The 14,997-nt window shown below is 37.8% G+C and overlaps 2 protein-coding genes across 3 annotated transcripts in view; one reads left to right on the forward strand and one right to left on the reverse strand.

Moving 5' to 3' along the window:
• The window catches only part of LOC5575041, a 52,376-nt gene extending 41,374 nt beyond the window's left edge, over positions 1–11,002 (forward strand). The window contains exons 5-6 of the mRNA XM_001661721.2: positions 10,583–10,658; positions 10,726–11,002. Of these exons, the coding sequence (XP_001661771.2) occupies positions 10,583–10,658; positions 10,726–10,910 (261 nt within the window). The 3' untranslated portion in view covers positions 10,911–11,002. The remainder of the gene's footprint in view (positions 1–10,582; positions 10,659–10,725) is intronic.
• LOC5577804 (serine-rich adhesin for platelets) overlaps positions 1–14,997 on the reverse strand; it is a 572,874-nt gene that overhangs the window by 357,275 nt on the left and 200,602 nt on the right. The window lies entirely within an intron of this gene.

The raw sequence follows: 14,997 nt of genomic DNA on the forward strand, positions 1-14,997 counted from the left end.
TTTAGGGTCAAATTCAGACCAGCACAATTGTGCTGGTCCGTCCCCAAGGCGGTCGATGTTCGAAAAAAAAAAATATATTTTTTTAGAAAATTGTTCCAGTCATGCCTTTTTAAAAAATTTTGGGCCCGTATTTTTTTTATTTCGTCATTAGGGTGCTCTTTCGGGGAATAGGGTGACCCAAAAATTCAGAAATATTTTGAATGTACATTAATATTAAAAAAAATGTATTTTAATTTATATAATATTTTTTACAAATGGATCGAAAACAATGTACGAGAGATGAAAATACTTAGTATTCTCTCTAAGATTCAAAGCATTACGTGATGATGACGTTTATCGCTATAATTCAAGAACTAGTCTACGTCATATAAAAATGGGTAAACATACATGTTTGAATAACTTGAAAACTAATTGTCTCAACCAAACCATCTTGGTTTTGCTATGTCTGTTTATTTCCTTAAAAACTATATGGGATTTTTTCTCAAAAATAATTTACGGATTAAAAATAAAATTGAAAAAAATAATAATAAACCTTCGAATTGTTTAGTGGAATATCTATACATAAATGAAAACCAAATTGAGTACTATACCATTTAATTCCACTAGAGTTTGTATCCTTTAACCCGTATAGGCCTGAGTGAAAGAAAAATTACTAAAACTCTCATCGCTCAGCTAATACTTAACGGATTTCAATTATTTTTTGTCAGTATACTCGTACACACATCTAGTTTCTAAAAGTGGTCAAAGAATCTCGGGAATGTTCATGTAGCCGGAGTTATTGCTGTGGATCACTGGGTCAGGTCGGGTGACAAGGATTTTGCGCTTATGTGCCGCTAGAGGTAGGCAAATTTCAAGTCACTGATAATTTCCAGAATCGGCTATAATGTGGCCACTATATCAAGGAGTTTTAAAAAACACGCATCAGTGTAAACCTTCTGATAATCGATTAAATTGAATAACTATGTCAACTGCATTTGATTGATCTTACAAAAGACCATTTTTGGGTCCCCGGTATGCCTCAAATTTATGATAAAATGCGCAATTTGTATCTTAAAATCTGTGTCAAGCTTATGAGCGCGCATTTTAGTGAACTATTATGTTCGATCTATACTTTTAGAGATTTGAAACAGTTTAACGCCTAACAAATTTTAATTCTTTATGCAAAATAAAATGAATGCTATTGGAAATAAATAAAGATAACTTGGCATGTCCCAAAAAACAGCATTTTTCTACCCTACTTGACCCAGTGACACACCGTCATAACTCCGGCTACAAGAGTATTTCCGAGTTTCTTCGGCCATTTCTAGAAACTATATATGTGGGCCAGCATACTGACAAAAACATATTTGAATTCGTTAAGTACTCGCTGAGTGGTGAGAGTTTTAGTAATTTTTCTTTCACTTAGGCTTATACGGGTTAACAGATACGCGTAATTTATATTATAAGGCCGTTATCAAAGTCATGTACTAGATTCGAAAAATAAATTATTTTTTAAGAAACCCCTTCCAACCTCTTTCACTCACTTTACCTAACATATACACTATCACTTTTAAAATCACATAGCCCTCCTTTAAATGATACTTAAACGATGTTTTTGTAAAGGTTGATAACATGGAACTGATATTTTCAATAACTGGAATCATTCATTTTATTCCTAGAATTTAAATGGAAACGTCAAAACATTCAGTCTGCGTAAGCAGCTTCCCTAAAAATTCATGTAAATTTACGTAATATGTGCCCGAAATCTTGGACGTTAATAAACAAGAATGACGCATGCAAATGCAATTAATTACCATCAAATTCCTTCTTCTTCTTTCTGACCTTACAGAAGCTTCTGCTTCTCAACTTCTCATGAACACTTCTACAGTTGAGAAACACAGAAAGAACTGAGACGGATAGCTCACACGTTACAAGGAATTTGGAAACCCTTTTAAAACGAATTGTCAAAATCAGGTCATTAACCATATTGAAGCATGAATTTGCTTTTTGAAATTGTTACATCTATTCCAGCTATTTGACAAATTACATAAAGCAATCAATTTTTTTTTGAATGTATTCAAATTTTTGGAAATCGTCATATTTAATAATTAAGACACTTGCAATGTTTCTAGTTAGACAATCCATAAGACAGCTGCAATCAGCAGGCTTTTTGGTTTGCCATGAGTTTTTTAAGTTTCGTAATCGGTGTGACCGTTAGATTACAAAGGAAAATGTAAAGCTCTGAGGGACGATTCAAATATGACGTCCATTTTTTTCGGGATTTCTAGACCCCGCCTCCCCCCTCTGTCACGCTTTTTCTAATACCTAATTCATGCACTGCCACACTTTCATTGACCCCCCCCCCTTCTCCCCTAAATGTTGAACGTCATTTTTGAATGACCCCTGACCATACTCGTAAGTTTTGTTTTCCCTTTCGTTTCGGTTGAATGGGCACTTTTGGCTGTCACCGTGGAAAGTTTCCTGGAAAGCATTATGTACGATTATGACCTTTAAGGGAGCATCACACGAATCAACGGACTAGCATGCTACACCAAATGGCACAGTCGTGATACGTTCATGACGAAAAAAAAATTTGCAGCGGGAATTGAACCTACACTTCTTTGATCGATACAGCTAGTTCCTTTGCCATACTATACGCACGGCAATGAAGTCCACATTTTAATTTTTAATATATTAGTCTCGAAATTTAAGATTTGGAAGTATATTTTTTAAGGTAAAAGAAACGAAACGATATTTTCTTTTTTATATGAGCGGATAATATAGACTCCAGAACTTCATACATTGCTTAGTAGTTTAGTTGAGTATTTCATAGTACTGCAAAAAATTAAAGTTTTCCAGTTTAAAACGCATTTCGTCTTCAACATAATAAACAACATTTTTGCAAGTAATACCAGCATGAGCTGCATACATCAATAGTATGCCATTTAAAAGACTCTGCAGTTCAGAAACAAATAGTAAGTAAAGGTTTTCAGCTCCAGTTGTCCAACTTCATAAATATTAATGCAGATATTGAACCACCATGCTTCGTAGAACATCAGAATGGATTATCGATTCAACATAGAATTTACAAATTATCAAAGCAAGGGGGCATTCAAATATTATGTCCATTGTTTTTAAGTCTATCGAAATCCTTCCCATGTTCACGTTTTTTCCCAAGCATCTAGTAGATACAGATAAAACTTTTTCAATTCTTACGGTGTTTTTTTTTTATTGACACAAAAACATTACATTTACAAACATAAACCTTATCTTAAATGGCTCATTCGGCGGAAATTAGCACCATCACAGAGCCGTACTTCATATAATATTACTTTATTGGAAAAGAGAAAGGAATTTACTAAAATAGAGTGGAATATTGTAATAAATTATAGCTACTTTGATTGTTTGATCAAAATAAGAATCATATTGCTGAGGGTCAAATCTTTTGCTCGATGGTTTGAAGAAACTTGTTCACATATTTTAAATACGGTATGTTCCGGGATCCTAGCAGGTCTCGAATCGGCAATCCAATAGGCATACTGTTTCTCGCTAAACTGTTGATTAGTATATTCCTCATAGCAGTGTGACGTTCACAGGACCAAACTATATGGTCTATGTCTTCGTAGTCTTTTTCGCATGGGCATTTGTTTTCCTGTAAAATATTAATACGAAAAAGATGGGATTTGCATCCGTAATGGTTGGAAATTATGCGAGACATATTGCGTATAAAATTTCTAGTCACAGGAAGATCGTCGAACCATGGCTTGAATGAAACTGATGGGAAAATAGAGAAGCACCATCTTCCTAATTGGTCTTCACTCCAAGATCTTTGCCAGTCTAAACGTATGTGTTCTTTGATTTGTGTGAAATACTCCGATGCTTGGATTTCTCTCTGGTATAACGGTCCATTTAGAGCGCCTTCCTTTGCAAGTGCATCAGCTTCTTCATTTCCATGTATGGAACTGTGTGCTGGGACCCACAAGAATACGATTGTATACCCTATTCGAGATAGTTTGTAGACAAATTCTTTGATTTTCAGAAGAAAAAAGGAGGCTCTGCTATCGAAACGATTAGTACTGAGTGCGCTTAACGCACTCATACTATCTGAACAAATGAAATACCTAGAAGGCGCATTCTGCTGAATCAGCTGACAACAGTAAAATATCGCTGATACTTCGGAAAAGAACACCGAACATGGCTCGTTTAATCTGAAGGAATATCCTTTTTGATTATGATAAATGCCAAAACCATCCGAATAGAATACTTGAGCATTTTTGACGTTTTTCAGCTTGATTCGCAGCGCAGAAGCTGCGACTTTAGGCATCAACCAATCGGGTATATCACGTATTACCGCATGTATAGATGTATCAACGTTTAAAGCAAAAGTATGAATTTCAATCGCGTAGTCAAAGTACTTATGCGAAGGTATTTTGTCCAGGTCCATAGTAATGGCATGTCTATATGATGCGAGCATTTTACTTGAAGGGTTTGTTTCAAACAATTTGTTAAGAACACGTTCAACGTCATTTTTACATTCGAAACTTTGGATCACAAACCGACAGCCCAATTCAAAAAATCTAAGTGGAAGCGGAGGAACTCCGGCTAGAACTTCTAATGACTGGACGTGAGTAGATTGCATCAATCCTAAGGAAATTCTGATACACCGGTTCTGTAATCTACACAACTTCAACATGTGAGTCTTTGCAGCCTGGCCGAAAACAAAACTACCGTACTCTAATACGGATAGTATTGTAGTCTTGTAAAGTGTCAATAGAAGTTTAGGATGAGCACCCCACCAAGTTCCTGTTATGGTTCTCAGAAAATTAACCCGTTTTTGACATTTTTTTCACTACGTAAGTGATATGCAACTTCCAGGTTAATTTGGGATCAAACCAAACGCCGAGATATTTAGATTCAAACACTAGCTTTACTTCTGTGTCGTTTTTTCGTTTGGAAATGAGAAACCGTGCGAATCACCCCAGAGAGCTAGATTATCAAGAGTTTGCTGAAGTGAGGATTGCATGACTACCTTATCCTTCCCAGCTACCCAAATGACACTGTCATCGGCGTACTGCACGAGATAGCATTTGTCTGCTAAACAATCGTCCATGTCATTTGTGTATACGTTGAACAGAAACGGGCTCAAGCATGATCCTTGCGGCAAACCATAGAAGCTATCTCTTGATGTTTTGAAGACGTTGTTCAAATAAAATGACAATTTCTTTTTTGAGAGAAGATTGAGCAAAAAGTTAGAAATCTGCGAAGGTACCCCGAGAAAGTGCAATTTGGAACAAAGCTTGTCGATCAGTACCGAATCATAGGCGCCAGAAATGTCGAGGAAGACCGCGGCTAATTCTTCTTTCTTATTGAACGCAATTTGAACGTTTGTTGCTAGAAGAGCAAGACAGTCTCGAGTTCCTCTGCCACGTCGAAATCCATATTGAGTTTTTGAGAGCACACCTGATTTTTCTAACAAAGGTTCTAAACGGTTCAGAATCATTTTCTCTAATAATTTTCTTGGACATGGCAGCAAACAAATTGGGCGATAGGAATCTTCGGAAGATGGATCTTTGTTAGGCTTTAAAATTCCAACAACTTTGACATCACGCCATTCATCTGGGCATACGTTATAGGTAATGAATTTGTTATATAAATCAAGTAAAAATGTCTTAGCTATTAACGGCAGTTTACGTAAAACGGTGAACTTTATGCCGTCTAATCCAGGGCAAGTATTACTTGATGATCCTAGTGCAAACTCTAATTCTTCAATCGTAAACGGCGCGGCAGTCATATCTACGGAAGTTACGGTGTCGATTGCACTGATGTATTCATTTTCAGCTGCGACGAAATCGGGGCAAATTTTTTGAGCAAAACGCGACACCCATTCTTCTGAGTAACTATCTACAGAAGCAGAAGAATAGCTACTATTTCTAAGATTACGAGCAGTCGACCATAAAGTTGCTAAAGCAGTATCTTTATCTAAATTTTCAACAAAAGACTTCCAGTATCCGCGCTTTTTCTTTTTCGTGATTCTTACAAATAGAGCTTCCAATCGTTTATACTCAATATAATCTTCTCTATATCCAGTTCGACGAAATGTTTTAAACTTTCTAGATTTGGCCTGCAAAGCGTTAGTACATTCTTCATCCCACCATACTGTAGGAGATCTCTTGAATGTGTGTATAGTTGGAACTGGTTTCGTTTGAGAGCTGCGGAGCGCATCAATAATCCCTCGAGCAAATCTACTATAGGTTTCATTGAGGTTTCTGTTGTCTTGAGTCTTATCAGTCAAATCTGCAACTTTAAGCGAGAATATTTGCCAATCGATGTGTTTTGTCAAATCATACAATGAACACCGATCCTGTAGTACACACTTAAACAGACACTCTGAGTTCGGTAATTTTTTTTACCGTTTTGAATCGGTGATCTAATAAAATACAAATTGATCGGTAATCAGCTGCCTGTTTGCCGAAAACTGTAAAGAATATTGCTGATTTTCGATGATTTTATCCAGATTTACCGATTACGGTAATTAATTTCACCGACGAATCAGCAAATAAGCCTCATCACTGATGTCGGTAAAACAGAGAGCTGAAATTTCGGTAAACAATGCCGTTGATTACCGAATTTCGGTAATGTAGCAGCAAGAAACGTCAAATTCTCCATGATAGTTTTCTTCCGACTGGCTTTGTTGATTGAAGTGAGGTTTTCGATTTCGGGTGTTTAGTATTATTAGAGTATGGAACAAGTGCAAGAATAACACGAGGTAAGGTTATGGAGATTTTCCGTAAGAAACACAAATTTCTTGTATTGCAATTCATACATCTACAGTGCTGCTTTCGTTATTTTTTCGTCGCAGGTTATGTTACTGGACTGGTTCATAGCAATGATCACGCCGAAACCAGAACACCAGAAACATGAAACAAATACACTGCATGATCCAGATCTGCTCTTGGAAGTTGCTGTTGAGAACCATTCCTTTAGAAGCTTTAAACCAACCGGAAATGCAACGAACTGCGATGTGCCACCGTGCAGTTTTTTTGCGTCGATCGCGAAATGGAGCATGAACAGAATCTGAATTTGTATCTGATTAATATCAATACCATGGCGTTCCAAGTGAAAAATAAATATTCCACTTTCTAAATTTTCATTATGTGTTTAGCCTATAATATCAAAACAGTGCGTGAAACTGTAAATATAAACATCACAGATTTTTCGTGGCCAGGCGTCGAGTTTCAATTTACAGATCTCCGGTAAACTGAATTACAATGCAGGCTTATTTTATTCGGTAAACTTTACCGATCCAATGGTAATTTTGACAGTTATTTTTGCTCATCCAAATTACCGATTGATTGGTAAAATTCTAGTTTACCGAACGCATTACCGACCGTTCAGCTGTTGAGATTTCGGTAAATAAATTACCGAAGTCGGTAATTTCTTCTAAGTGTGTACCTGTCCAGATTTACAGTATTTAATCACGATAGGTAGATGATCACTACCGAACGGATCATTTACAACTTCCCACGTGCAATTTAGAGCAATTGATGATGAACATAATGAAAGGTCCAAACATGATGGATTATTTGATTGATGATTTATACGAGTACTAGTGCCATTATTCAAAATGCTGAAACAAAAATCGTCGATTATGTCCAAAATAATCTTTGATCTACCATCATCTCTCAATGATCCCCATGCAACTCCATGGGCGTTAAAATCGCCGAGGATTATGCAAGGTTGCGGTACAGAATTGATAATTTGTCTCAGTGATTCTGCACTGAAACTGCAGTTCGGAGGAATATAGATAGACAGAATGGAGGATGTAAAATCTTTCATTTTGATTGAGCAAGCAACGACTTCGATTGGACAAGAGTTGGCAACTGGGAGAGAATGAAATTCAACACCATGGCGAACGCCGATTAAAACTCCGCCGTACGGCTCAGATCGATCTTTACGAAGAATATGATAACCAGGAATGTTGAAGAAATTAGCCTCAGTCAACCATGTCTCACAAATGCAAAATACGTCAACTTCGTACTCAGCTAACAAAGAGTTTAGGCCAGGTAACCTTCGGATAATACTTCTAGCATTCCACTGGAGAATCGATAACGATCGCTTAGGATTGTTACACTCCATTCCCACCGCGGAAGAATTCGAGGAGTGGCGAGAGGAGGGGCAGAAGAGATTTAAGAGCTTCCCAGATCTTCGACAACACCGGGGCAACAGATTCCACAAGCTTACACAATGTAGGGTTGACGCCAAACAGACCACACAACGACTTCAAAATTTCCGAAACAGAGTCGACAACAACCTCAGGCTGTTCTATTTTCCTGAAACCTGGGATATCTTTTGTGGGTTGCAGAGGTGGAAAATGTTTAGACGACGAAGCGAAGCCTTCCGATTGTACCGACGACGCGGATCTATTATTTGTTGTCACAGAGTTAACCTTACGCTTTCTCGGTGGTCTGTAACTACAGTGTGCTTGAGTTTGAAAATCATTCTCAATTAAATCTGACGCAGACTCCGCAGACTTCCGAGCGGGGTGAACACATTTGACGTAGGGAATGGATCGTTTACTGCTTTCAGCAATTCAGCACAACTAGCCTTACTGCGAGCAACTAGTTTGTTCCTAACCTGCTTTTTCACTTCTTGATATGCTTTGCACGTTGTGAGGGAATCATGGCTGCCTTTGCAAAGAATGCACGTGTTCGTATTCCTGGGGCACTTGGCGGACTCGTGATCCTGACCACATTTGACGCACTTCACCTTGTTGGAACAATACTTATCCGTGTGACCAAACATGTTGCAGCGACTGCAGAGCATAATTTTGGGAGTGTAAACGCGAACTGGAATGAAAACATTGCTGATATTGACGAAATCTGGAATCATAGTTCCAGCGAATGTAATTCTCAAGGCATTAGATTGAACTCTGTCGGATTTGTCAGCGTTCATCATGGTGAGCCTTTCGCAGTCCAATACTGGCACAGAAGGAAGGGCCCTATTACGGAACCTGCCTTCACCGAGCTCCATGATCTTCTCTGGCGTGAGTGTTTCGTCATAAATGACGCCATCGACCTCGACATCCTCACATGGTATGTACACTTTGTAAACACCCTCAAAACGTTTCATTTTAACGATCTCGTTGGCCTCCTCTCGTTTTGAGAGAACGACTCTGACCTTGAACTCGTTAACCTTCTTCAATTCTTTGATGGAAACGAACCTACTATACAATTCTGACGAGATTAGCAAAACTTTGAGCGGGACTTCAATCTTCCGAAAGTAGACTACGAAAGGACCCTTCGCACCTACCGGATATTCCCGGATTCTGGGGGGTCTTGACTGAGGTTCAGATTTTTCCGTGCTATCATCTTCCCCATCTCCGTCCATTGCAATAATGGACGGGCGGAATTTAGCGATAAATTCTAATAAAAAAAACCTCTCTGTTGTCTCGGCAAAGCAACTATGGATCGAACAATACTTAGCTTGAAATCGATGCAACTCCAACAATGGTCTGCTAACAATAGAACACTATTGATCTCGGGAGAGATGGAAAACACGTCTGCCTGCAACAACTGATGAGCGAAAAAAAGTTCTTACGGTGTTTGTTTACATTTTGTTTACCCTGAGCTGGTGTTTTATAAACACGATGTAAACAAAAGCTTTTGTGCTCAATTACAAGTATCAATGATAATTCCATGATCGAAATCAAAAAAGTTTAGTAAAACAATGATTTATTGGCTAAAAGAATCATTCAATGTCATGGGTGCCGAACAGCACAATTGTGCTGGTTCGTCCCGAAAGGGATATAGATATGAATATTTATCGATAGCAAATAATCTTGATTTTAACATTTCTTTACAAACAAAACTTGATATTGACAATCCTCTCGAAACTTTAACTAATTTCATTGTTGAAGCAAGGAGCATTGCAATACTAAAATGTAAAGTGAAATTCTAATCCGTGATTATAGAGATGATGTTAAACACTTGATCCGTCTTGAAAACATGAGGAGAAGGCAATTTCAACGCACTCGCAATTCTGCTATGAAAATTGTATGGCAGGATGTGCCTGGAGTTATAAATTCAAAAAAGATTTTCTCAATTAAGATACAAAAATTTTGAAAATAAAATAACTCAAAGGGACCCTTGCTCTAAGACCTTTTGGAAATTATCTAAAATTTTGAAAAAACCTCAGAACCCAATTCCGGCATTGAGAGAGGAAAACAAATTATTACTAACTAATTGCAAAAAAAAACTCAAAAACTTGCTGTACATTTTGATAGCGGGCACAATTTTAATTTAGGACTTACTAGTCCAAAAAAAAATCTAGTTATTCAGGACTTCGAAAACATTCTCAATCAAGAGAACGTTTTTTCTAAAATTACTGGTAGACTGATTTGGAAGAAGTGAGAACTATTATTAAAAGAAAATCAATATGAAAGCTCCTGGCGATCATGGAATATTTAACATCTTCATCAAGAAACTTCCAGAGAGTAGCTTATCCTTCTTGTTTGATGTACTAAGAAAATGTTTTCAGTTGGCATATTTTCATGATCTTCATTGAAATTTCAATCAAATTTTTATCAAAAACTCAATTTTTGCAGTTCCTGAACGACGTACTTGAGGATTCAACCTTCCGGACGTATTATCGTTCGTGTTCCACCGATTTATGCAATTCCGGTAAACCATTAGCTTCTAGCCCTTCAGAACCGTCCATCTTTCTTATTCGAACTCTAATCATCCACAGGAGACGGACTGGAAACTTCCACTGGATTTTCCGGCTTGGACACGGGAGCATCGGAGAATTTGCTCGTTCCAGGATTGATAGGCTCTGCTCCCATCACCGGCATCGGAAGCAGCGGTGGCTGTTTACTCGTGCTGTCGTTGTTTGTTTCAATAATGGCACTGATTCGCGGAACGGTGATTGCGTAATAAACAATCATAAAAACTGATCCTCTCATAAAAAAGTGATATTAGGCTGAGACGAACCGGATATTAAAATTCTGAAGCAATCTGTCTAGGTATATACAGGATTGGATATGAAAGAATTCTTCCGCAGGCAACCTTCCTTATTACTTACATCTTGTTGAATAACCGAAATGTAACGGACTGGGGGTCGTTCATCCCTCTTCTCTCTGAAAACAACGACCTATGGCGGATAAATGGACCTGCCCATCGTAAACTGTCTGGAGATAGAATGGGGCAGCTGGTCCCAACCGCAGTGCATTCGTTGCACAATGAGATAATATCAGAAAAAGACTATCGGAACCTTTAAATTACAGATGGCATTATAGTGTGTCGATGTCTTTAGAGAAAAATATATTTGGCGATTTTTCAGTGTATCTTTAAGAAAATTACAGAATATCACATTTTTAGCAACTTTACTGAAAATATTTATATGCTTTGACTTCGTTTCCATAGAGAAATTGAAAACCTAACCTCCAAACCCGTTTTGGATTCACAATATCAGTGTGTTCTAGAATAAACTTGTTTATTCTACCGTTTTAGTATTTTGTGGATAAGAATAGAGTTCATATCTGGGTTTGAGTTTAAGTTACCAGACTACCCACTACAATTTTGCATTGAAAATGTATTCAAAGCATATTAGTATGTTCAGCAAAGTTCCTTAAAATTTGATATTTTACTACTGTGCTGAAGATATTAACCCTCTATTTTCCTCATTAAGTAATTTTTTCTCTAGTTTACCTAGTGTACAACAAAGTAGGAACAAAATCTGAACATATTCTTTTAAGAGACACCAATGTACTAAATCGCCATCAAAGACCTGTTAGAGAAGTTTTGATCGTCTTATTCTGAAATAATCCCATTGTGCGTCATTATGCCATCCAATTTGACGTGGGTCTGGCTTCGGAATCCCCTTGTGCTACGATTTGCATCCCCACCGTAGCTATTTGCCTAATGCGGTCCGTATTGCGGTGTGCAATGGCTTTGGCGGGAAATTCACAGCCGTGTATCAACACGAGCGCGAAATTGAGTGTTTACCACTGGAAGTAGCATTACAACTAACTGTAACTGAACAAGAGCACGGGCAAGACTGGTAGCCATTTTGCAGCTTTTTCAGGGAGAATGATAGAAGTATGGTGTATTTGTAACTTTGAATCATTTCCATATTTCAAACATAGAATTTTGTGGTGCTGTTATAAATGATTTTTCTGCCAGTTTCTCGCAAATATCAAATCTAGAACTTCTACTTCAATTAATCTAGTTTATGTGTAATGTGCCAAATGAGTCACTGCTGAAATGATTCAAAACAATTCCCAAAGAAAAATTTTCATAAAGTCCACTCCCCATAACTCGAAATTGAAGGGACCATCGAGTTAGGTAGGTATCGAGTTACAGAACTCAAAACCAGTGCAACTGCGATCCAAGCGACCATCGAGGTTGCCATGAAAACCAACTTTTACTAGAGTAAGGTGGGGCAAAAGTTCGACCTTAGTGGTATAATCAAACGATCCTTCTTTGGACCCGTGCCTTCGATTTTTCGTTGGACCCGTTGGCGAAAGCTAGCGGTGGTAATCCTTCTTGGACACCGTCTTGGGAAAAAACCTCTCAGGAGGTCACGTCTTCTTCCGTTTAATAACTTAACATGGTATCAACAACAAACAAAAGGAAGGGTGAATCTCTGAATTCACAACTTCCTTCCAAAAAAGTGGGATTTAAAACTGTCACTAAACGTGACAAGAATGGAAGAAAGGACGTTTCCCCGGAATGCGAACTTTCTTCCAAGGGTGAAATGAATAATTGTATCGAAATGAGCAATCAGTTTGATGCTCTAGACAAATTTTCCGAACACCAAATCGAAGCAGTCTCTAGCCCAGGATCTTTGATCAAGTGAGGAAGCAAAGAGTGCCGCCTATCGTGGTCAGTTGTTCCGAATTTGTGGGATTTAGGCAGGAGATCTTGAACTCCATTAGGGGAATCAAGGTTTCCTTTTAAATCGCAAAGAAAGGAGACTGTCCAGCCCTGTCGTCATAAAATTTGAGCTTCTTAGTCGTCCCTTTTTGAGGGGGGCGTTACTATAGCCCAGAGGTTCTATTCCCAGACGTTAATGATGTATTCTCATAAAAAATAACACAAATCTTTAATATATAGGGATCAACTGTGATGGAGGTTATGTTGCTATGGGTTCTCGACTTTCAGTCTATACAGATCGGAAACGGAAATTACAAAAACCAACTTATTAATATATAAATATTACAAATATCGCAAATACTTTAATACACATTCCTAACAAACGAAAACCAATATGATTTTTCACGTATTTAGTTTGCATTCCACTTTTATTAAAATATGGAACGAAGAGTACTTAGGTTTAAACATTATTATATAGTGGAAAAATTGGCTAATGTAATAAGTGAAAGTTATGTTGTCCTTGTATCAATTGAATCTACCATAACAATGCCTTATATACTACTGTATATGCTATGTGACTATTTCTTTGAAACTAACAACTAAGACTTTTACGATGTGCCCTTTTACCAGAAATCTCAATCAAAACGGAACATCTAGTGCCAACCAAAAACCTCACCGATCGTTTATTTGAAAACGTTTTTGTGTTTGCCTTGAAGTTCAAATTTATGTTTGTTATTTCGCATATAAAACAATATATTTTGATTACAATTTGCTTTAAAATAAATTGAAAAATTTAAGTAAATTGATGCAGTAGTTTTTGAGTAACGTACATTTATGTTTCTGGTACAATTTTGCCCGTATAAAGCTCTTCGAATGTCAAAAGCATAATTTTGATAACACAACTGAATTGTATGATTTTTTTTATTACTAGATATTGTATTTATTTTTGTTTGATAAATTGACTAAGTTTGCATTTAATAAGAAATTCGTTCATTCATTGGACAGTTTTTGCAGCTGCTCTACACAGCTAAATATATATTGTAAATTTAAGTTTATTTTCATGCACATATTTGGAGCATCAAAATAAACCTAAATTTCAACGACCAATCCATTATTTTCCAATCGAATTCACTTTACATTTACACGATCATGTAATACTCAACCATTTTTAGTTGTAAATTAAATGTATATCATTTAAATTTACATGATGCTGTAACAACACACGATACTGTGCTTACTTCTTCTAAGCGAACGAGAAACGACCTTGATAAATCTGCTACGGTTGAAGAGGATTCAAAGCCGAAGAAGATGAAACACCAGTTAGATCCCCGAGAGCGCGCTGAAAAATCCTCAAGCTCAGTGCCACAAAAAAGTGAGTCCAAACGACAAGCCACTGGTCAGAGCTACACCGATATGACCAAGCGTGTGAAGGTCGGGATAATACCCAAAGACTTTCCAACCGCCCAGCTCACGACGGCTCAACTAGACGTTCTACAGGATGCTCTGTTGCTTAAAGTGGAACAACAGCGTGATGAGCCACTGAAACCCAAATTCCGTAACCTTGTCTACAAATCTGGCTACATGGTTCTAATTTGCAAGGATCAAGAGACAGCTGAGTGGGTGAAAGAAATAACACCTTCAATAAATACCTGGGAAGGTGCTGAGTTGGTTGCACTGAACGAGGAAGACATTCCCCGCCAAGAGCTTCTTCGAGCATTCTTCCCTCAAAGCTCAACCTTCGCGGACGAACGCATTAAGGCTCTCATAGAGAGCCAGAACGGGTTGAAAACAACGAATTGGCGTATCGTGAAAAGGTCCATCCTCAATGACATCCATGTCGAATGGATCTTTACGGTGGATGGATCGTCAATGGACATGCTGTCAAAATCCAAGTTCATCCTCAACTACCGATTTGGAGAAATCCAGTTGAGGAAAATTAAAAGGACACCCTCCGTTTCCAACCACAAGCCGAATAAGGAGCTGGCCCAAGAAAATTCTGAGGAAGCCCCTGATTCAAACATTGGTAAAAGGAACGCAATTTCTCTCCCAAAGACCACCATGAAGGCTAGCGTGTCCGCTCCTAAAGGAAAAGTTCCGAGCTCAGCTTCAATTCCCTGCTCAAGTGGTACCAACCCAAAGGTATCTA

Source organism: Aedes aegypti, chromosome 2 (genome assembly GCF_002204515.2).
Source record: "Aedes aegypti strain LVP_AGWG chromosome 2, AaegL5.0 Primary Assembly, whole genome shotgun sequence".
NCBI classification, from domain to species: domain Eukaryota; kingdom Metazoa; phylum Arthropoda; class Insecta; order Diptera; family Culicidae; genus Aedes; species Aedes aegypti.